Genomic DNA, 24,546 nt, shown 5'->3' with positions numbered 1-24,546 from the left:
AAGAGGACCAGTACCTTTCACAGTGAAAATGCAGAGCTTATCAGAACTGTCTCACTTGCCTGTGCAGACCTAGCACTCAGGGTCTGATTGATTGCCTCACAGGGGGACTCAACATTCAATCATAAAAGTCCAAGACACTAACTATCCAGCTTTATCTCTCTCCTGCTGGAAGTCATTTCTTTGCAGGAGTGCAACACTGTGTTTTACCCTCAGATACAAAACAACCATTTATTTTGAGAAGCCTAGACTGACAAGCAAGATTTCTTTCTTAACTAGACGCAGAGTGGTAACATCCGCCTTCTCTGATGCTTCTCCCTTTCACAAGGGGAAAGAAGCCATGACAGAAACTCATGAAGCCAAAATCACAGAATACTGCAAAGACTTTTATTTGCCTAGAGTTCTTATCAGAATCCAGTATGAAAAGGATGAATATTTAGAAACAAAAGAAATTGTTGAGCTTAAGCTGTTTCTTCATTCATCTGTTCTTCTTCAGTCCCTCGCCCAGAATTGGGAACACATGGCACAGATGAGTGACTTCAGTTGCTCTTCTGGGCGAATACATTCTGAATACACACAAACAATGGAAGAGATCAAGTAGCTCTTTAAAGGGGAAAAAAATAAATCAATAAAAAACATGGTGATTAGTATGGAGAAATCTGCCTTTTCATCCACAGAGGATCATTGGCAACATTGTCCATCAACAGCAAGGAATGAAACTTAACCGTGGAGACACCTCAAGGCAGCTCCGGAGAGCGGTTAGCAATGCTCAACAGTTTAAAGCTAAGAACGTCCACAGGTCTCCACACCTGCCTACAATGCATTTGCTCTATAAAACTTCTAGCTGGAGTACAGGTTCCACAGTGGCTATAAATGCAGGTAATGATCTTGTCTGTGTCTAGGAGAGGAGGCTCACCCAGAGCCTGAAGGACCCTCAAGGTTGCCTCAACAAAACCTGACTAGGAGCTCCCCAGAGAAAACCTATGAAGCAGAGAAAAATTCAGTATGGAGAAAAATATGCAATGGGGAAGAACCTAGGCTGAGTTCCGTGATTGTAGATTCTGTGTTGAGATTATACACAAAATACTGGATTTAGAAGAAACCTCCTAAAGATTCTCTTCCCGTGTGGCCCCCAAATTTCCTCTAGCCAGAGCCCACGCTGCCAGCACACCCTCCTATCTTAACGACATCCAGGGATGATAATGCTGAGAGATTCTTGGTGATTCTCATTGGGGTAACCCAAGCTTGCTGTCAGCTCCAGGAGTGCCAGAAGCTTTCCCTGGATACATTCAGCCCATGAGTCTCACCTCCTTCCATTCACCACAACCAGAAACACTGTGTACCATGAATAATCACAACAACTGACTGATGGGATATTGGTAAGCACTGTTTTAATGAACGTTAATGTCTTCAAAGACATTTTCAGTCCTGTATTACCCAAAACAGCACACTGGTAGCCAAGAGGAAGTTCAATGAATACATGTAAGCTAGTGATAACCAAAGAGCCTACAAATAATTTTCCTTGTATCTAAATTAACAAGTCTCAGGGCTCAGTGTAGGTGGGTACTCTGACTCTGCCCATGTGGTTGAGAACAAAAAATGTGCACCATCCTCTCAGGTAGAGTTCTGCCTTCTGGATCACTATGACTACAAATCTCACCTCCCACCCTACTGGCTTAACTTCCTCACATGTTGGATTATTCCCATGTAAAATCCCTTAGCTACTTCTGATTCTTCCTCATGTTTTCTTGAATTGGAAAGCCTAGAACTCAAGATGGTACCCTGACAAGTTGGCAACAGGTAGGAGTACAGTCTCATAGCTCACCATCTGAGTCAGAGATGAGAACCCAAGCTAGGGCTGGGGATGCGGCTCCAGTCACAGACTTCTTTCCTAGCATGCATGAAGCACCACATAGAAACACCAGCACTTGGGAGATGGAGGTGGAAGGATCAGGAGTTCAAGGTCATCCTCAGCTACATAATAAGTTCAAGGCTAGTCTGGGATAGATGAGACCTAGTCTCAAAGCAAAACAAAACTCAAGTAGAGCATGATAAGTTCATGGGACCCAGTAACAATTACAATTGAGATGACTTGTTCCTAACTACTGCTCTGGAACATTGGTCATCAAAGGATTTTTCTAAATTATCAAAGTTTGAGTCATTTCAGAACACACTTCATGTTGTATAAACATGACACTTAAAAGGCACCATGAGGTCTTTGGAGCCTCTGTGTCTCTGGTTATCTGGTTTGACAGGAGTTGAGCATTCTCTGTGAAGACCTCATCACTGAAGCAGACCTAAAATGAACCCAGCATGGCTCAGGGAAATTTGCAGAAGAGGGGGGTGGAAAGAATGTTAGAGCCACATGTTGGGTCATTATGCACAGATACATTGCCTCTTACCCATAACTGATGGATACCCCCACAATGCACAACCCATATTCCCCAACAAGGAGGGTCCCTGAGGAGGAGGGAGGACAGGGAGGAGGCTAACGATGGTACCAGTATGATTGTATACACCGTGTACATAACTAATTTTTTTAAAAAAGCCACCATGATGGGGGTTATTGTCAACAACAGAATTTCTTTAATTGTGATGTCTTAAGGGAAGCAGGGGTAAGTAACAGGTTATGTATAAAACCTTCCAATTGAACAATTTCTTAAGTTTTGATAGTTATGTTATTAAGTCATTTATAATTCTTCACCTATAAGGATATAAAACATAATGTAAGCTTAAGAAGTATCCATTAAAAAGTTTCACTACAGTGTCACACCATTTATTTTACTTTTAAATATGAGTTAAAATGTATGCCAAATTCATCTTTAGTAAGTTTTTGGATGGGGATAATAAGGTACCCTCTTGCTATATGAGCAGCAGAGGTGGGGTTAAGGAAAGACCTTGTATGTCATGGATCAAACTAAGGATGAAAGATGCAGATTTGTTATATCTCAGTGGAAATCCACTAGGATTGAATTTTCCCCATATGACATCTCCTGGTAAAATCAACTTTCTGTGAAGACCAAGGCTGGCCTCCTGAACCTATTCTATTAGGGTATATGAATGTTTGAGATTTTTTTTTCCCTACTGTTACTAGTTTCCTGAAAAGAGGACTAAGACTTAAACACTTCTTTCTCCAGCAGAATTATAAGAAAATATCCTGAATTAACTATGTGCCACCCTCTATTCTGGTGATTTGGCAACTGTGACATAATTGATCTCTCTTCAGCAACCTTATGAGATAAGCATCATTTCTGCTTTTCAATGTAAAGCACTGGGACACAGGGTGGCTAAGTCATGTTAAGGACACACAGTTAGCAGAGTCCCATCTGAGCCCAGTCTAAGAGAGCACTGTGTACACCAACTTCACTGCACTCAGCCTCTTACATGCCCTCATCTTTAGGGAGTACCTAGAATTCCACACATTGCTGAGTGCTAGTTAATCTTAAATTCCTTTTAGTCTGTTAGCTTACTCTTCTTTTATATGAGAGTGTAGATCCCAACAATATCTAGCCTATTTGTACTTATTTCTTTAACAATTCTTATGATGTTTATTCTGCCTTTTCTTTTGTAGTTTCACCTAAGCAAATGATTAATTTTCTGTATGATAAAAGTTCTTTTGCCCTTTTGCAATTACCCATCGTTGTTGTATTGGATCCAATAGAATGTAATAGTCTTTTTTAAAAATTTTGTTTATTTATTTATTTGAGAGTGACAGGCACAGAGAATTTGAGAGTGACAGGCACAGAGAGAAAGGCGGATATATATAGAGAGTGGGCGCGCCAGGGCCTCCAGCTGCTGTAAATGAATTCCAGATGCATGTGCCCCCTGGTGCATCTGGCTAATGTGGGTCCTGGGGAATTGAGCCTTGAACCGGGGTCCTTAGGCTTCACAGGCAAGTGCTTAACAGCTAAGCCATCTCTCCAGCCCTAATGTAATAGTCATTGACCATAAATTCATCAAAACTAAGGGGGAGTTGCCACATGGGTTTTCTAATCTATTTCTGTATCAGTAAAATATATTCCTTCAAGCCAGACATGATGGCATGTGCAGATAACTCTAACATTTGAGACAGGGAATTAAAAACTCAAGGCCAGCCAGGGCTACATCACTAGTTCCAAGCCAAACTGTCCTATAGAGTGATACTCTGTCTCAAAAACAAACAACAAAATAATAGCAACAGAATGGGCTTCTGTGTGGTTTCATGTCACAAATAACTTCTTCTTTTTTGCAGGGAGGAGTGCTCTTGAGGTAGGGTCTTGCTTTAGCCCAGGCTGTGTAGTCTCTGGTCTTGAATTCACAGTGATCCACCTACCTCTGCTTCCTGAGTGTTGGGATTAAAGGTGTGTGTCATCGCACTGTGCTAAATAACTCCTGCTCTATCTTTTTCCTATTTTCACTTACCAAGTCCTCTGCTGCAAAAGGATAGCCAGGTTTGGGGTGTGCACATCTCAATGTCCACAATAAAACATCAATACATCCAGCTACTGGCTATGAAACATAAACAACATAGATGAGAGTGTCTAGTACAGCCACAATATACTGAACAAGACGTCACAAGCACTTGTAAAGTACTGTGTAGTCTACATGTTCAGAAGGCTAAAGATGTATTTCAGGTTAACTATAGCACCTAGCACCAGGGAGGAGGTCAGCATCTGCTATCACTAACTTGTCACTGAATACTATCAGAGTTCATGTTGCCTGAAGCGAGTGATGTAACACCACATCCTTTTCCCCCTGCAAACATGGTGAGACTCTTTCTCGGTCTTTGCGCAGGTGGGATGCTGAGGTTAATGCACCCAAGGGCAACACAAACTCTCCTTATGCTAGAGAAGACAGGACCCCCTCCCCCGCACCGTTCTAAAGCATCAGCAAAAACAGGGTCCCAAACAACTGTGCATCACACAGGGAGCCAGCAAAGGAGAGGAAACCGAGAGCAGGTGTCCCCTGCCTGGTGAATAGTCCATTTAAAAATTTCAACAATAGTCAGCGGGGCCCTGCGAATGCTGCAGCCACCACCGCGATTGGTGAAACCAGGCACTTCTCAATTCAGTGTAGACTCACACCCTGAAAGGAGGCCCACGAAGCAGCAGATTTCCATAAACCTAGTACATCGCGTACACTCAGTGACATTTTTAAAGCATGCTCTTTAGGAAAAGCACTGAAAGAACCTCTCATGCAACAACAACAACAAAACTACAACAGTGCTGCCTCCACGTCAGGCTCCCAGCGAGACAGTCATCACGAGCTAGGTAGAGCATTAAAAGAAGCCTCCCCACCACAGAACTGATTCTCTCTCATGAGTTTTTTGAGAAGCAAATGTAGAAGCAAAAGCTCAAGAGAAAAAAAAAAAAAGACATGTTAAATCCATTTGCGTCTAGACTCTGCCAAGAAAATAAGAGAGTTTAAGTGCACAAAAATCAAAAGATTTTGCTGAGGTAGAATTTCAAATCAAGGTAAAAAAAAAATGTTCACTCTCGTATTTCAGTTCATCTCGTCTTTAGAGTTTTATGTTCACACAATCAGCAGAGAGTGAATGGTGGATGCCAGAGTCAGAATTCACATGTGATCTCTACATGGTGAGCAGAAGTACATTAAAAATTATAGAATAAAAATGATGCTTTTAGGGTATCCTTCCCCTGAAAGTGCCACACAATTCTGTCAACTTCACCCTAAGCCAACGACCAGGAAGCAGATAAGCACACAAGAACATCTTCAGAATTCCAACAGAAAACCTCAAAACTGGGTGCGTCAAAGAGCAGACAATGAAGTACAGGTGGCTCCTGGGTGCCACAAAACAATGGATGCAGGCAAGATGCAGAGCAGCAAAACATGGGCAAGGGGAAGTCCAGGGCCGTCTGTACAATATATACAGATTTTTTTCACATGTAAATTTTAAAATGAATGCTGCTATTATGCCACCGCATAAAGGAAAGCATCACAAGGCGGCTCTACTTCCCTTGTAGCACAAGGCATAGAGAGAGAGAGGGATGTGAAAAGCCAATTCTTTGCGCCGCTTCTCGATCAACCACACTCAGTTCCACTCTATGTCACAGCCACACTGCAAAGCCCACTCAGCAGTTAATGGATATGATGCTGGCCAAGCACTTTGACGTCTGCCCAAGAAAGGTAGGGTAACAACCCAAGGAAGCAAGGCTGTACTCCTCGGTCCCAGTAACTAACAGCAGCAGGCAGGAAATGTCTGGGACCTGGAGAGAAATGAGGACACTCATTGAACCTGCCGAATTTTGATTCTTTCATTGGAAACCATTTCTTTCAGAATGAGCCCTGAAATCCTAGTAGAATTATCCTGTGCCCTAGTCTGGTCTCATCAGGATAACCATTACAATGCTGCAGGGAATAAATATGTTCTTTGAGTGTTACTGCCTCCGCTTACAATCTGTCAAAATGTAGAGCTGAGGGGGAGTTATGTGTTTTTGACTGTATATATCCATCACTAGCTATCACTCTTCCCAGAGACAGGAAAAAGTCAACACTGTAACATAAAAGCTAAAAATAAGTGACTGAGCATTTGCTCAGAAAAGCTGAAGCACTGGGCATGGGGTTAAATATACATTTCTTCCTTTTTTTTTAATCACTGCCAGTGTAAAGTCACAGAGTAAAGGGCTCAAGAAGAAAGAAAATAAACAGAGCCTGCATAAATATGTAAAAGCCACTCATAAGCAGAACCTCATGCCCCAAACCATACAAGATCATTGTTCAGAACAAACAGCATGTGCCCAGAATGCAAGAAGTCACAAATATACATTATCACAAAGGCCATGAGAAGTGACAATCTGAGGCACTTCAAATGCTCAAAGAAAGATTTAGTGTCATTCAATACAAAATATAAGCATGTCTTCACTCATAGGGGGTTCACATGTTCATTTCTAAGAGTCAATCAAATCAATATTTATTTAAAAACCCACTGTATGCATTTTACTATGCTCTAATGACAGAAAATAGTGCATAAAAAGACCATGGCTTACATGCAGGCATACATACAAAATATATGTATATGTATAATCTGCTATAAAATGTATACTCCAAAGAATACCAGATTCAGAAACAATAAATCCATGGCTTAAATAGACCTCTGAGCCTCTTCCTCATTCTTTAGAAACTGATTAGGTGAGAAAGATAGCATGAAAACCTTGGCAGTTAACACATTTGAAATCATACATATTCAAAAGGAAACGTCATATCAGAGCGATTTCAAACCTCTTTTCCAACTTCAAATGATTCATATACCCAATTCTCATCAAAAGCATAACATGTGAGATGAATATATAATGAAGGTAAATTTATTTTATAAACACAAATTTATAACAATTGCTTTTTAGATAAGTCATGTTTCATAAAGAGAAAAATGTGACATAAAGAATTATGTATTATATTTAGAAGCATCAGATTCATTTCCAAATCTTGGGATTTTTCACAAAGATGATTCTAACTGATTCGCCTAAGAGACCATAGGTGATGGCGGCTGGCAGCTCCCTGCACTCTCCGGCAGCTCTCCAAGCGCAGACAGCAGAAGAAGCTGTGTCCCATAGTGTGAACCAAGACTCAACCATCTATTAGCACAATTTTACTCATCGCCCAGTGGTCTCAACTAGGGTAATGTTTCCAGTATTATATGCTTGGCTGTGTAAGTAGGTTTTCTGTTACAGTACTTAAATTCAAATTAAACTATTGAGACACAAAAGGATCCCACTCAGAACATCCCAGGATGAGAAAAATCTCTATCTGAAAAGCCCAAAAGATGTGCTGACTTGGTTTCAGGAGCCAGCAACACAGATGACTGAGGCTGGCGCAGCACACAGATGCGGGCTGACAAGCCTATGATTCTAACAACGTGTGCCACCTACATATCTGCTGGCCTCTACTCTCCCTCATTTCCTCCCAGTGATCTTGCTCCTCCTCTCCACTGCTGTTTTGGCCCAGAGCAATCCAGCCAATCATCTCCTTACGCTTCATCGTTCGCCGGTTATAAATGGAAATCATCAGTGTGACATCAGAGAGCTGGAAGAGGGCTACCTGGAAAACAAAGGTCTCCTTATAGACAGGATTGGGTTGGCCACGCCGAATGGATGTCTTGCAGCGGGACATCTCCTGACCCACACAATTCAGGAGGAAGAGTTTTCCATATGTATCTGAGGCACAGAAAAAAAAAAAAGAAACAAACAGAAAGGGGAGGATGAGACATCACTGCTTCCCATCGACACTGATTTAGCTGAAATACTTACATGAGCTGTGTGTTTCTTTTTTCAGTAGCATCCTCAGACTTGATCCTTGCTGCTGGACCACCACATCTCACATGAATTAGTAAAGGATGTGTGGAGTAAATGCTTAATGTCTCATGCAGCTCAGAATCCAGCACATGGTGGATCATGTACTTAGGGTGTGTCCACAGGAACACATCCTATGTGCAGTGGGGTTGGTGACATTCACGGAGCTTCTTCACTCATAACAAGACGAATATGTGCCCTTTCCCCATTATGATTGCTCCCGGTCGACAAATCACTTGTTTCATACTTGAGCTCAGGTCTTTCATATTTTCTATGCAGTCCATATAATCTTTGCACCATCTCCTATACTCTAGCCCACCAGCCACTTCCCATTGTGTGCCCTCCCTATCCCCTGGTATCCTAGAGACATCTACTTCCCCATGACTGCTACTAACAAAGTTTCAGTTTGCATATTATTTAACCCAGGAATCTTTGCCCTCCCCCATCCTCCCACCAGCCCTGGCTGAGATAACCCCTCTCTTGCCTCCACCAACACCTACTACCTTCAGCCTATCTCTATACTTTCATCATTGCCTGCTTACTCATCTGGGAAGATTTCCACATCCCCAGTGGTGGAGAGAGGTGTCCCCTTGCTTACTACAGTACCTCATATTGATCTGAACTAGTACCTAAAAAATGCTAATCATTCAACAAATATTTTGTGATTAATATTCATGAGTAGCCAGCAACCTCAACATTCTTTTTTCTTTCAATCTCAAGTTTTCCAAATTAACAAAACAAAGGCAAACATCTTGTTTTATAAGCCTATACTAGAATGCTAAGGTAAAGAAAAAAACGTGAATTTTACCAACATCATTTACTTTTGTTAAAAGTTCCTGAATGGATCATTACAAAGAAAGCTACACAATTATATTTTATTAAAATTACTTCATTGGTCATTTGTAGACTTTTAACTAAAACTTTTGCCTCTAATTTGGATGTATGGTATTCTCGTCTTTAAAAAAAAAAAAAGGCACAATGTTAGGGTGTTTTCTGAATTTCATCATTCTATAGTTTCTGTTCAATTGAGGCAAAAAGCTGATTAGTGTTTATAGCTCACTTCCCCATCTAACCACCAGTCAAAGTTTTTTCAAAAGCGCAAACCGCAGATCTCTATAATTTACCATTCTCTGGAAGAGCATTGTAAGGTAGGAAACAAATTACAACCTGCCGCTTTCTTTCTGTGTTGATCTTTTTCTATTCCGGTTTGATGTGTTATTTTATGCACTTATCTGCTGGGAAACACAAGGTGTGAAATTACACTTCAGGTGTGAAAACACTTCTCTGTCTCAGAAAAGGGCTCTACTCTTCAGCCTGTCCTATGGAAAAGCTGTCAGGAAACAGGCAATGGGGTAGCAAGCCTGTTTCCTTCCACAGCTGAAGAGCCATGGGGTTCCCGGAGAAAAGTTCACTCTAGATACCACCCCACCATTGATTGCGTTTCTGCTGCCAGTCACAGCTGTGGGGATGGGCTTAATCTTGCAAACAAAGACTCACTCGTGTCCCAAAGAACAATTTGAAGCTTTATCCTATTCTGAGGCCACTTACTACTAGCCACAGTGCTTACTGAGTTGTAGCTGTATGGCACAGAAGAAAAATAATTTTATAAACTGTCCCATCTGAGCACACCTGAGTAAAAGGGAAATGATGCTAACTACTTGGATCAACAAGGGAAGTTTTGGTCAGTATGCCTAGGGTATCCTGCCTATAAGGAAGAGTGGGGAAACATGACTGGATTCTCAGGGTCCATTAATTGACTGATAAGCACCAGTTAGATACAAGGAGAAAGAATTCAATTAGCTGAATATCTGATCTGAATGAGCCTATATGAATTCTTTGGAAATTCATCATAGTAATCATAAAAGAACACTGAACAACATTTCATCTTCTGGTGATGATTGACAAAGCTGAATCTTTTCTGAATCTTTAATAATTCAGATCCACTATCAAAGGCTATATCACTTAGTCACTTGTCTCATGACATAAAGGAAGATGCCACATGTACCAAAACATGTATAATGGTACATAATCCACAATTTATTATGGCATAAAGGTATGTCACTTGGAAGGCATTTTTTTTTTCCCAAGGAAGCCACATAGAGCACAGCAATGGGGCATACTCAAAATGTCTGCCTGCAGAAGAGGGATTCCTGCTGTTTATCCAGGACTGGGTCTATGACACCAAGATAGGACCTAAAACTCTGACTGGACATGCACACAGCTGAGAGGGGTACTCATCTATCTACAGAGAGAGAGAGAATGGGCACTTCATTGCCTCTAGCCACTGCAAATGAACTCCAGATGAATGCACCATTCTGTGCATGTGGCTTTTTGTGGGCACTGGGGAGTCTAACCTAGGTCATTAGGCTTTGCAGGCAAGCACCTTAAACACTGAACAATCTCTTCAGCCTGGAACCTGTATTTCATTGGGGAAGAGTATACCTATTTATTGTTAAGTTTATAGGTAAAATGTTCAAGTACTAGGTAACTAATTAAGGAACATAGAGTGAGTACACCTGGAGACTATTTGTAAAGGCTAATCACCAAAGGTGTTTACATTTGAGACTATGGACTTTGGGAGACTGTTGTTTTCAAGATATGGAATATTCTCATCAGTGAACATAGTCGACCTGTTACTCGACCAATTTAGTTTCCTTCTTTGTTTTTCAAAAGCTTTTATCACTTAATCTATAATATTCTTAGTGTCTTTCATTAATGTTACCCCTTAGTATCTTAAAATGATTTATTGTCATTGTAATAGTAATGTTGCAAAACTTCATTTTATTTTTCCATGTAGAGTCTCATTCTAACCCAGGCTATCCTCAAACTCAGTCTGTAGCAAAAGGCTGTCCTCAAACTCATGGAAATCCTTTTACCTGAGCCTCCTGAGTGCTGGGACTAAAGGGATATGCTACCATGCCCGGCCTCAAAGCCTTTTTTTTTTTAATTAATTAATTAATTAATTTATTTATTTATTTATTTATTTATTTATTTATTTGAGAGTGACAGACACAGAGAGAAAGACAGATAGAGGAAGAGAAAATGGGCGCGCCAGGGCTTCCAGCCTTTGCAAATGAACTCCAGACACGTGCGCCCCCTTGTGCATCTGGCTAACGTGGGACCTGGGGAACCGAGCCTCGAACCGGGGTCCTTAGGCTTCACAGGCAAGCGCTTAACCACTAAGCCATCTCTCCAGCCCCTCAAAGCCTTTTTTAAAACAAGTTTTGTTAATGTATTTAAACAGTTGATTTTTTACAACTATTACTATTTTTTATTTATTAAAAATATTTTGTTTAGCCAGGCATGGTGGCACATGCCTTTAATACCAGTACTTGGGAGGCAGAGGTAGAAGGATCTCTGAAGGATTAATAGCCTTCCCTGAAAACTAGAGGGCACTAAAGAGTTAATAACTCTCCCTAAAACTAGCAGGCAATAAAGAAGTCACACAGACATGCAGCCTTGACAGGCTACTCCGGATTGATAAACTTCCCTTAACTCAGAAAACCTTCATGGAATAGAAGGCATCTAGTAGATAATTTGACTAAAATGCTTATTCTGAGAAAGGACACAAATAATTACAGTTCCTTATCGACTTCCCTTGGACCTGCAGTTGGTACAGTCTGTTTCTCTTAGGATCATCCTTATAAGCTTGTACCCCAGCCTGGTCTAGTGCTTCAGCCTTCACCCCCCAGAAAGGCTGCTGCCCCTCTCTGTTTCTCTCAATAAACAGTCTGTCTGTAGAGATCAAGTCCAGTGTTCTCTTTTTTTCTCTTCGCTTTCTTTACATTTTGGTGCTGTGACTCAGATCAGAGCCCTCCTGAGTTTTTGGTCCATGTCTTCCCATTCTCTTTCCCTCTCCTCTCTACCTCCCTGCCAATGTTTCACTCCCTCAGGAGTACAAAAACTCAATGTGCTTACTACTCCAAACTAAACAGCCCCCTGTGACCTGAAACCTCCAGTCTTTCCAGCTTGATACCTGGGCGGGGGGTGGAAGGAGGGGAATCTTCCTTTTCTTCATCTTTTTTTTTTTGTTTTGTTTTCAAGATAGTGTCTCACTCTAACTCAGGTGGACCTGGAATTCACTATGTATTCTCAGGGTGGCCTCAAACTCAAAGCCATCCTCCTACCTCTTCCTCCCAAGTGCTGGGATTAAAGGAATGCATCACCATGCTCAGCATTTTCTTCTTCTTCTCACCCTCTCCCACTGGGCTTTTGAACTCCAGACGAGAGGCCTCTCACCATGGGATCCGCTGCATCCACACTCTCATCAGATTACAACTTCAGGTCAAGGAATCATTCTCAGTCGGTGGCAGAGGTGCCCCACCCCAAACCACAGAAACTCTGGGAGTTTCTCACTTTTCAGTCCTTGAACAATCAGAGACTCTGGAAGCCTCCCATGTGTTGTTCTACCAGACAGCCAAGCATTATGAGTATGGGGATGATCCCTCCTAATCCTTGGATTTTGTTTGCCCTCCCTAAGCCTGGAAGATGTCTCTGGTGATGGGATTGGCCACTCTCGTCCTTGTCCTCCAAAATGGGCTCTACGTTGTCTGTTCCAAAACACTGATTGGCATGTCTCAAGGCTAATTTAAAAGAAGTCAAATTTCCTGATCTCCTACCTGCCAAAGTACCCTGGCTGTCTGTTCAAATTTGGTCACAATATTCCTTAAATAATGGCCACCACTGACCTGAATTTGGTACCTTTGGTTTCAAGATTCTTTTGTTGTTGTTGTTGTTGTTTTCTTTTTCAAGGTAAGGTCTCACTCTGGTCCAAGCTAACCTGGAATTCACTATGTAGTCTCAGGGTGGCCTCGAACTCACAGTGATCCTCCTACCTCTGCCTCCTGAGTGCTGGGATTAAAGGCGAGCGCTACCACACCCGGCTTGATTTTAAGACTCTTATTGATCTTGATAACTTCCAGGTTCCTTACCTTTAGGACTTCTTTGCCCTCCATTCCTGCCCTTCCCTTTGTATTTCGTGTTCTACCTTCCAAATTCTCCTCTGTCACCAAAACCCTCTAAAATCCTGCCCCTTCTAACACTCTATCTCTCACACAGAGTTCTGCTATCTGGCTATGACTTGCCAGGGTCTCTCTCTCTCTCACTTTAAATTCAAGCCATCTCACTAAATCAAATACAAACCCTGCCCTCTTAAAAAAGCTTCTGTGTTTACTGGGCCTCTTTAACTTCTTCTACATATGGGTATCTAAGTTTTCTCTTTGCTAAAAATTTAAATCATTATAGAGTTTTTTTTCCTTTATTTTTTCTTCTTTTCATTATAAGCTACCAAAGGAAAAATGATCAACTTTAATTTCAAACTACTGACTGTTGCCCCATTAAGTCCTTACCAATTTAAAACACAACTAAAATCTTAAAAAAGAAGTCTCTCCATGTTTCATGTTGTCATGTCTAATGTTGGCCAACCATGTTATGTCATGTGTTCTATGTAGTCTGTCCTTACGTAATATTAAATTTATGGTTATTAACTGTTCCAGTACTTATGGTCATTAAGTGTTCAGATATTCATATATTTTAAGATGTTAAATTATTAAAACCAGGTTTCCAATATATTTAAAATAATTAACCTCTATGTTTTTAACTTGTTTGTTCATGCTTACTTCAATAATAGACATCTAATCTTGCTTCTATAGAAAGATATATGTTTCTGGATCAGAAAAGACTTTATGAAGTAAAAGATTGTATGTTATTAAAAGGATATGAAAATGATATGGAGAGGTTATGGGAATCAAACTGAAGAAGGTTTTGGTTGACTGTGGTAAAAGTTTTTATTCTTCATATTTTTTCTCACTTTAATTGTTCATATATTTCAGACTTTACTCTTTGTAATAAGTTGATAAGTTTATTTACATTGTCACATTTAAATCAAAGTTAAATTGAGCTACACCTATATTTCCTACTGTTAAACTCTGACTACTGAAAAAAAAAACAAAAACTAACTAAATGTTTAACAAAATCAAGATTTTTATTTTTCAACGTAGAGTCTCATTCTAGCCCAGGCTGACCTGGAATTCACTATGTAGTCTCAGGGTGGCCTCGAACTCACAGTGCTCCTCCTACCTCTGCTTCCTAAGTGCTGTGATTAAAGGCATGTGCCACCATGCCCAGCTTTAAGATTCATTTTTAATGAGTTTATGTGTTTATTTAAACCTCATCTAAACATAACATAAAAGTCAAAAAATTGAAATGAATATAACTGAACTTCTAAATATTCAAAAAAGAGGGGGGGATAACCGACCTTCTAAATATTCAAAAAAGGGGGAAAACTGCTGACTCAGGGAAATGGGAAGACAGACAACCAGAATCTAGACAGTCTATTTATAATTAACCATAGGGACAAAAAAGAAAACAAAAGCAGAAGTTAAAAAAAAAAAAAAAACTTAAATGGTCATATTAAAAGTCCTATGGGGGTTGGAGAGATGGCTTAGCATTAGGTGCTTGCCTTCAAAGCCAAAGGACCTAGGTTCAATTCTCCAGGATCCACATAAGCAGATGCACAAGGTGGTGCATACGTCTGGTGTTTGCAATGGCTGGATGCCCTGGCATGCCCATTCTCTCTCTCTCCCCCTCTCTCTGCCTCTTTCTCCGTCTCTGACATGTACTTAATCCCCTGAGTCTGATAATGTTCACCTTCTCTTTTGGTCCTTGCATACTCAGATGCCTCACTGAATTTCCCCAGAATCTTTACCTTCACTTAATGACAAGTCACTGAATTCCTCATGGCCACTGAGTATCAGTCCCTGAGCGTCCATCCTCCACAGGGCTGTGTGGGATACCCAGAAAGATCTACCGCTCCCCTCAGCTTGAAGTAGTTGGAGACGAGTCATTGCCCCTTGTTCCAGCCCACACAGTCCTCCCCTAGACACCACACACCTCCCCAGTCTTTTTTTTTTATCCATCCAGAGTCCAGACTGAAGGATTAATAGCATTCCCTGAAAACTAGAGGGAACAAAAGAGTTTATTAACTCTCCCAAAAACTAGCAGGCAATAAAGAAGTCACACAGACATGCAGTCTTGACAGGCCACTCCCGATTGATAAACCTCCCTTAACTCGGAAAATCTTGAGGGAACAGAAACCATTTGGTGGGTTATCCTCTCTAGACAATTTGACTATAAAAGCCAATCCTGAGCACGGACACAGATAACCACAGTTCCTTACCTGCTTCCTTTGGATGTGCACGTGGCAGTCTGTTTTTCTTAGGACCCTCCTTATAAGCTTGCACCCCAGCCTGGCCCAGGGCTTCAGCCTTCACCCCACAGGAAGGCCGCTGCCTCTCGCTGTTTCTCTCAATAAACAGTCTGTAGAGATCAAGTCCAGTGTTGCTTTTCTCTTACATTTTTCTTACAATTTCCAAGAGTTCAAGGCCACCCTGAGACTACATAGTGAATTCCAGGACAGCCTGGGCTAGAGTGAGACCCTACCTCAAAAAAAATTTATTTGAGAGAGAGAGTATATATAAGCATTCCAGTGCCTCTAGCCACTGCAAATTCTAGAGGCATGTGCCACCACGTGTGCCTGGCTTACATGAGGAATGGGGAATGGAACCAAGGTCCTTTGGCTTTGTAGGCAAGCACTTTAACTACTAAACTATCTCTCCAGCCCAAATATTATTATTTTCAATTGATAGGCTTTCTTACACTTTAATTTAGACAATCAAACTTTCTAGAAATGTCAATTTCATATCTTCCATTCAGGTTTTAATTTTTTATCATTCTGTCATTTGCTATGCCTTCAATGTCCACTTTCAAGTGAAGTTCCTTCTGAATGCTGTATTAGTTGATATACAGTACCGTGTATACCCAAGATCTTTCCTATACCAACAGGAATCCTTAAAACTGAATTCACTTAAATATTTCCTGCCTGTCAGTTTCTAGTTAGACTGTAATATGTGCTACCTATACAAGACAGGAAAAAAAAAAAAAAAAAAACACCTCTAACTCATGCAGGGATTTGCAGATGAGGATGGGGGTAATATTGCCTATAGTGCTCAAAAATCCTTCTCTGCCACACATGTTGAATGACAATATCCTCCAAACTGACATTCCATCCTAGAAGGAGTCTCCTTCAGACTCAGGAAGTAAAGAAAACTCACAAAGGTCAGGAAGTAAATAACTTACAAGTCTCAGGAAGTTCCTGAAACTTTTAAGATTCACAAGGTCCTAGTCTAGTTTTGCCAATTTCAGTGGCTCAGGCCCTGGAGCACAGATTCTTTCTGTGTATCTCTCCAAAAAAAATGGAACAACATTTGCCTAATATGTTTGTTGTTCTGGGATGAAAAAAAATCAAACTCTAGAATTTAAAAGTCTGTGTTCAGTTTGGTTGGCTAACTTTGGTCTAAGGAGGAAAGGTAGACTTGGGAAAAGAACTAACGCATGTACAAGAAAAAGAAAATATAAAAATTCAGACTGTTTTAGAGTTAGAAGTCTTTGACTGTTTCTAAATTTCCAAGCAATTAAATGTGTATTTTAAAAGTCTTTGAACAACAAAGACCTATTAAACTTCCACATATAAATAATGTAGTAATAAATTCATATTGAATATTTAATTAAAGGTATAGACTTCCCAGAAGATTTCAGTTGGGTGAGCCATATGACTGAGTTCTAAGCAGTGGAATTTGAATAGTTCTGTCATCTTCAATCATATCTATAGTTAACCATTCCTATTTAAGCAAAAACTCTTATCCTGTCTCTTCTCTTTCTAAAGCACTAATATGGTATTTTTGCCTCATTGAGTCCTTAGTCCCTAGAACTTAGAAGAAAATCATCTGACTCACTTTGAACTGTGAGGAAAAGATCTTTTTTTTTTTAAAAAAAAAAATTTATTTATTTATTTATTTGAGAGCGACAGACACAGAGAGAAAGACAGATAGAGGAAGAGAGAGAGAATGGGCGCGCCAGGGCTTCCATTCCAGCCTCTGCAAACGAACTCCAGACGCATGCGCCCCCTTGTGCATCTGGCTAACATGGGACCTGGGGAACCTAGCCTCGAACCGGGGTCCTTAGGCTTCACAGGCAAGCACTTAACCGCTAAGCCATCTCTCCAGCCCAAGATCTTTTGCCTATACCTGTGTTAAGCTACTGAAATGGCAAGGTTTGTTAAAGCTGACTCTCCATTAACATAATTTGTACTACACAGCTGCATTTTTATCAATGAATGGTGTATTCAATCAAAATCATCTACATCAGAGATTGCCTAGTGGTTAATATGCTTTCCTATGAAGCCTAAGGACCCAGGTTCAACTCCCCAGTGCCCACATAAGCCAGATGTACCTGATGGTGCATGCATCTGGAGTTTATCTGCAGTGGCTATAGGCCCTGACATGTCCATTCTCATTCTCCCTCTGTCATAGATAAAATCTTCTACTTCAATCTATTGTGGTAATCATAATATTTTTCAAAAACTCCTATGTGCATGTATTAATCAATAATCATTTTTCTTACAAATCAGTTAATGTCAATTATACAAGCAGATTTCCCCAGTGTTAAATCATCCTTGCATCTTAAGCTAAGCCAAATTTGTTAGTAATTTGTGCCCCCCCCCTTATATATGATGAAGCTAAGCAGATCCTGCAGAGTATCTGAGGGAGTGTGAAGAAAGGGTACAGTGAGAGATGGGAAGGAATAGAAAAATATTAATCATATATTATCTTTTACATGGCAATGTTTTGCTTTAATAGCTACTATGACTATTGATATATTTTGGTTTATATTACTATTTTAGTTTTGCTATTTGTTCTGCATTTGTTATGTTTTTCTTTTCTATTGCGTAGGTTAAATTTTATTTATTCTTTCTGATTCTCCATATTGGTTTGAAAGCCAAGTTTAAAACTTTAGTGTGCACACTTGATTTGATTTCTAAGACTAATATTTCTATTCTCCCATTTTCCTAAACTCTTAATTTTTAATAGTTTTATTTTTAGAGAATATTTTTAGGTTTATGACAGAATTGGGCAAAAGATACAGAGAGATTGCCCATCGAGTAAGCCTGGATTTGCCTGATTCCACATACACATAGCTCCCTAATGCTTCAATTTTTTTCCTTGACACTTGCCCTCAGCTTAAAATAATCTCTTCTATTGCTTACTAAATTTACTTTTACAATATTCTCTGATATCTCTTCAATGTATTTTCAACATTTTTATTAATTTTCAAAAGCAGTCCTAAGCAAAAAGAACAATGCTGGAAGTATCATCAGATCTGATTTCAGGTTATACTGCAGAGCCACAGTGACAAGAGCAGCATGATGGGACGGGCATAAAACAAACATGCAGAGCAGTGGAATCAGATAAAGGACTCACACAGCTACTACCTGGATTTTTTTTTTTTTTTTTTGCAAAGATAGTAAAAATGTACATCGTATCAAAGACTGCCTCTTCAACAAACTGGATATCCACATACTAAAAAAAATGACATTAGATATCCATCTCTTACCCTGTTCAAACATCAGTCCACAATGGGTCCACGCCGGCTAAGGGCTCGTTCAGCGGCTAAAATCTCGTGCTGTGCAAGCTTTACTACCTGAGTTCATATCCCCAGAATGCTATGGAGAAATTGGAGGTTGAAATACATGACAGTGAAAAATAAGAGATCCTGCCTCAAATGAGGTAGAAGGCAAGACAAACCTGAGGTTGTCCTCTGATCTCCACCGCACACTGTATCATGCACACAGCCATAGTGACACACACACAAATCACACCACATGAATCAAAGATTTCAGTACAAACCTTGAAATCTGAAACCACTAGAGTACAGGGGGGGAAAAGAACACTTCCTTTATTCATTACTCTTTCTTGCCTGTGCTACTTCCTTAAAATTTGAATTTATTCTTTTTTAGATATTTTATTTATTAGAGAGAATGAGGGGCAGATAGAGAGAATGGGCATGTCAGGACCTCAAGCCACTCACTGCAAATGAACTCCAGACATGAACACCACCATGTGCATCTGGCTGACGTGGGTACTGGGGAATCAAACTTAGGTTCTTAGGCTTCATCGGCAAATACCTTAACCACTAGGCCATATCTCCAGCCCCAATATTTTTTAAAAATATTTTATTTATTTATTTGAGAGAGAGAGAGAGAGAGGGGGGCAGAAATGGGTGCACCACGGCCTGAAGCCACTAAAAACAAACTCCAGACACAAGCACTCCTTATGCATCTAGCTTTATGTGGGCCCTGGGGAATCAAATTGGGGTCGGGTCCTTGGGCTTTACAGGCAAGTGCCATAACCACTAAACCATCTCTCCAGCCCTCAAATCATTCTTGAAATAAATTATGAAATATTTCTTTCAGTGATTTAAATCCTTTCAAATTTCATAGAAAATCAATTGCTTTTATTCACTCAGAAAGCAAGCTAAGGGGGCTGGAGGGATGGTTCAGTGGTTAAGGTACTTGTTGAAAAGTCTAACGACCCAGGTTTGATTCTCCAGTACCCACATAAAGCCAGATGCAGTGGCACATACATTTGGTGTTTGCTGGCAGTGGCTGGAGGCCCTGGTGTGCCCATTCTCTCTCTCTGCCTCTCTTCTACCTCTCTCTCTGATTGTAAATAAATAATTTTTTTCAAAAAGTTTTATTAAAGCAAAAAAAGCTGATAAACTGAGTGTTTATCTCTCAAGACTGTGATATTATTGTTCCATTGTCCTCTGGCTATTATGAGAAGTCTATTCTAAGTTGGTTCTTGTTTCTCTATAATTGGCCTTGTTTTCTTTTTAAGATTTATTCTTTTTAAATTTTTGTTTATTTTTATTTATTTGAGAACGACAAAGAGACAGAGAGAGAGAGAGAATGGGTGTGCCAGGGCCTCCAGCCACTGTGAACTAACTCCAAATGCATGTGCCTTCTTGTGCATCTGGCTTATGTAGGTCCTGGGGAATCCAGTCTCAAACTGGGGTCTGTAGGCTTCACAGGCAACCACTTAACCACTAGGCCAAATCTCCAGCCCTGGCCTTGCTTTTTAAGGACATTTATTCTGATATAATTCACATACCATGCTGTCTTTTTTTCCCTATTGCTTTTAAGGTTTTTCTGACTTTTATTAATGTGAGAATTGAGTGAGTTTTTATAGAAATTTTATATATGCCCTTCATAAGTTAGTACCTATCTAAATCTTCATATAAGCTGACCATAATTATGAGGTGCTGACCATAATTATGAGGTCACAGTGACTATGAAGACACTGCATTTAACTGCTTTTTAAAGGTCTTGTATCCCATATGTGTTTGTCAATTTTTAATTCCTTTTCCCCTGCACTCCATTTGTCAGTTGTACCCTCAGCATTTCCCTTGCTCTTCACACTAAGCATGAGGCAGCTCCACTTGCTTTTCCTTCCTCTAGACTCTGCTATTGTGGGTGCCTAACAAGGTTAATATGCTGCTGCTGTTAAGTATTATCATTTGGGTTGTAATTATCACATGTGGCTAATCATGCTCGTGCTGAGAAGTGGGGGCACTCGCTGTTTCTAACTGGAGGGGACATCTTAATGATAGCTTTTGACAAGCACCATTATGTATGTCTACATACACATGTGTACACAATGTGGTAACACACTACAGAAGGAGGAACAGCAGAGAGGAAGTTAGGGAACAAGAAGATGTCAACGGAATAGCTGACTTAAAAAATTATAAACTGGGTGTGGTGACACACCTTTAATCCCAGCACTCAGGAGGCAGAGGTAGGTGGATTGCTCTGAGTTCAAGGCCACTCTGAGGCTACATAGTGAATTCCAGGCCAGCCTGCCTAGAGAGTGAGCCACCTACCACAAAAAAAGTGTGTGTGTGAGTGTGTGTATGTGTGTGTGTCTGTAACATTCCCTCATTAACTCATTTAATAGAGAAGGAAATGAAATTCAGAAAGGTTAAATCAAATTCTGAGGCCATGTAGTAATTGGATGGCAAGCCCAGCATAAAAGCAGAACAGAGCCACTAAACTGTAACTGAAATGGTTTTCCATGAAAACAAATTCAAAGGATAATCAAATGTTTCTTATTATTATTGATAGCTTTTTCAAATGTATTTGTAAAGCACATCAGGATTTCAGATGGCTACCAGACACTGTTTTGTTCCCCTGTTTACCCATCATGGACCTACAGATAGATCATCCTTTGCTATCAGTAGAGTTATAAACCAGCTTTTACCATCTTAATAATAACAATATTCAAGACTAGTAAACACATGCTAAATGAGATTTTATTAGAAGTGACAAGTGTGCTGCATATTGTTTGATGCAGGCTAAGATTTATTCAAATTGTTACCTCATTTAAATAGTGCTTATAAATAGGCCATATGAGCCAGTTTCACTAATTTTTAAATAGCCTATTTAACTTCCCTAGGCCATCTATATGACTCCAAAGAACTTGATAAATGGGTATTTTCACCAAAAGATAGATGAATGGTAACTGGTTGATTGATTAACAGAGAGATGATGGATAGATCTATTTAACAATATTAAGATGATCAGAGAAATGGTTCAAGCTGGAGAAAAAGAAATATAGCCATTCTCTTGAAGAGGGGTGTGATTTATGGAGACCATAAATGTCATAGTATAGATGTGCAGCATCCCCTACTAATGTGTTTGAATACTGGTATATGAGCTAGTAGAACTGTTTTGAGATGATATGGAGCCTTCTTGACATGGAGCCTAGCTGGCAGGCATATGGTCAGCCATAGGAGCAAGTCTAGAGGGTTACAGACCAGTCCTACCTTTGTTCTCATTGCTTCCTGGAGAGTGCTAAGTAAGAAGCCACTGAGCCACTTAATGCTTGTGCCACTGTGGCTACAAACTTCTCCCAGCCAGACTGAACCTCCTGACTGTGAGCCAAAACAAAACTCTCCTCCCTTAAGTTGTTTCTGTCAGGTAGGTATTCGATTACAGGAATGAGAAAAGTAACTAATTCAGAAAGCTGCTACCAAGACATGGGGCTGTCTCTTTGAAACCCCTGTGCAGGTGGTTCACAGCTCTGTACTGAGAATGTTACACACCTTGGAGTTGTGGGATAGACAAACTCAATGCTAAACTTAATGGGTGATTCTGGTGAGAATGAACATCAGAATGCCTATCAGAATGCCAACAGGGAAGATCTAGCTTGTGACGTTTCAGAAGGGAACACTGTTGTGAATTGCACTACAGGCCATTGTATTACATTCTGATAAAGAAACTGGCTATATTTTTCCTGTGTTCTGAAATTTTTGAATAAGACTGAATTACAAAGAAATGGATTGGGCTGGAGAGGTGGCTGGTTAAGGTGCTTGCCTACAAAGCCAAAGGATGCAGGTTCACTTCCCTAGGACCCATGTAAGACAGATGCACAAGGTAGCACATGCATCTGGAGTTTGTTTGAAGCAGCTAGACATCCTAGCATGCCTAATCTCTCTCTTTCTTTCTCTGCATATCAAAAAAAATAAAGGCATTTTTTTACAAGATGGATTAATTTGATTGGTGGAGAAATTTTTAAGGCAGCCTAACATTAAGACTATGAATAGTGATGAATAGTATCCCATCATATAAAGACATCCTAGTTCATATATCCACTCTCCTATGAATTAACATTAGGGCCCCCTTTCATTTTTGTCATTATATATACAGGTGTTATGGGCATAACTGAACATTTTTGTTGGTTTTGATTTATACGTTAATGCTACTAATGGAACTGCTAGAATCTCAGTGCACATCATCATTTCCAAAAATTTCACTCTATTCTACACTCCCACCAAGAGCACAGTCTCTACATCCTCTTTAGCCTTTCTGGTTTTAGCCATTCAGATGGAAAGGCAGGACATAGAGACTGTAGTCAGTCTGGTTGGTATGGGTGGGTCATGGTTAGGAGACACGTCTCCACAATTGTTCCCATTAACTTATCAGAGCAAAGCCTGTCCCCTAAATCCTCTTCCAAATATTTTACCTCAGAAGCATTAGAGCTCCACAGTTTATTACTTCTAAGGGCCCAAGAAAGAATGTCATCTACTCTTTTCTTGAACTATCCTATCTTGGTCCAAAAGAAAAGTATAAGATATCAGAATACCCATCTGACAAGGTCAATTTGGCAAGCTCAAAATTATCTTTTGTTTCGTGATACATTATAAGACAAAAGCTCCTCACTTTTGGAGTGCCCAGTGCTAAATGAGACGCATTATCACTCCCTCCAAGGTTCAGGGAACACAGCAGAAGAGAGGGTAGGAAAAAAACCTGTACAAGCCAGAGAATGGGGAGGACTGCTATGGAATTCAGTCATCCAGGTATGACATGGCCATTGAATTCATGACCTCACAGTGACTGTTAGAACCTGCACAAGACACTCAAAACATGGTGCTATGGGAGATGAAGAACATGAGGCCTCTATCACTCCTTGGGAAGTTATAGGCATTTAATGGTGGTCAGGGAAGTAGGATCCATTTTTCTGCCATTGTATAGCCACTGGTAGGATCCACATGCTCAGGTAAATAATCTCCAACCCATGTCTATGTAGGCAACCCTAACTGAACTCTGTGGATCACATCACACACAAGAAAGAAGAAAGTCACCAAAATAGAAAAGGGACTCGTTAGGAAGAAGAAGGGGTACAGGGAGGGGGCCCAAGAGAAGGTAATGGAAGAGGATTATGATCGAACTATAAACATGTTAGTAAACTGAACATGCTCTAAAAATTATCACTATAAATCTCATATATGTTGTCTCTGTTCTCAGAAAGCTAGAAAACCCTTTTGTCAGGCTCCGGTTATTTTACTTCATACCCTCCTCAGTGCTGCTGCTGTTTCTACAATCATCATAACCATGCACCAACCAGGGCTGATGTTCTCATTTGATAGAGGGGGTGGTACAACTGAGCTGAGACCCTCATATAGAGTATTTTATTAGTTTCCAAGGCAGGCCTTTCCCCTAGGTGGCATACCCTCAAGTGGCCAATGAAACAGGCTGTAGAATACCACTTGCCTTCCCCCACTGAGGGCAACAGTACGCCCAGCATTCTTCCTCCTCCACGTCCCACTTATAGCTCATTCATTCTCTGACTCCCATCTTTCCTTCTCATCCTCTTTCTTTCAACTCTGCTTAGTTGCCTCAAAGTATGGGCTGGGGGAGATGGCTCCGTGGGTGAAGTTCTTGTCATGTGAGCATGAGGACTTGAGCTCAGATCCCCAGTACCCACGTCAAAAACTACACCACCACCACCAAAAAAAATAATAATAATTTTTAAAAAGATGTTGGTGTGCATACCTGTACTCTAAGCTCTGGAAAGGTAGAGATGAAAGAATC

The 24,546-nt window shown here is 40.4% G+C and overlaps 1 protein-coding gene across 3 annotated transcripts in view; it reads right to left on the bottom strand.

Moving 5' to 3' along the window:
- Positions 1-6,881: 6,881 nt before the first annotated feature.
- The window catches only part of Syt16 (synaptotagmin 16), a 327,748-nt gene continuing 310,083 nt past the window's right edge, over positions 6,882-24,546 (bottom strand). For 2 of the 3 annotated variants that reach the window (XM_045155281.1, XM_004649246.2), the window contains exon 7: positions 6,882-8,147. In XM_045155281.1, the coding sequence (XP_045011216.1) occupies positions 7,834-8,147 (314 nt within the window). In that variant the 3' untranslated portion in view covers positions 6,882-7,833. The remainder of the gene's footprint in view (positions 8,148-24,546) is intronic. The other variant, XM_045155280.1, reaches the window with a different exon arrangement.

Source organism: Jaculus jaculus, chromosome 7, assembly GCF_020740685.1.
Source record: "Jaculus jaculus isolate mJacJac1 chromosome 7, mJacJac1.mat.Y.cur, whole genome shotgun sequence".
In the NCBI taxonomy this organism is placed as follows: Eukaryota; Metazoa; Chordata; class Mammalia; order Rodentia; family Dipodidae; genus Jaculus; species Jaculus jaculus.
Note: the sequence above shows the minus strand (reverse complement) of the source record. Positions and strands in the feature narration are given on the sequence as shown.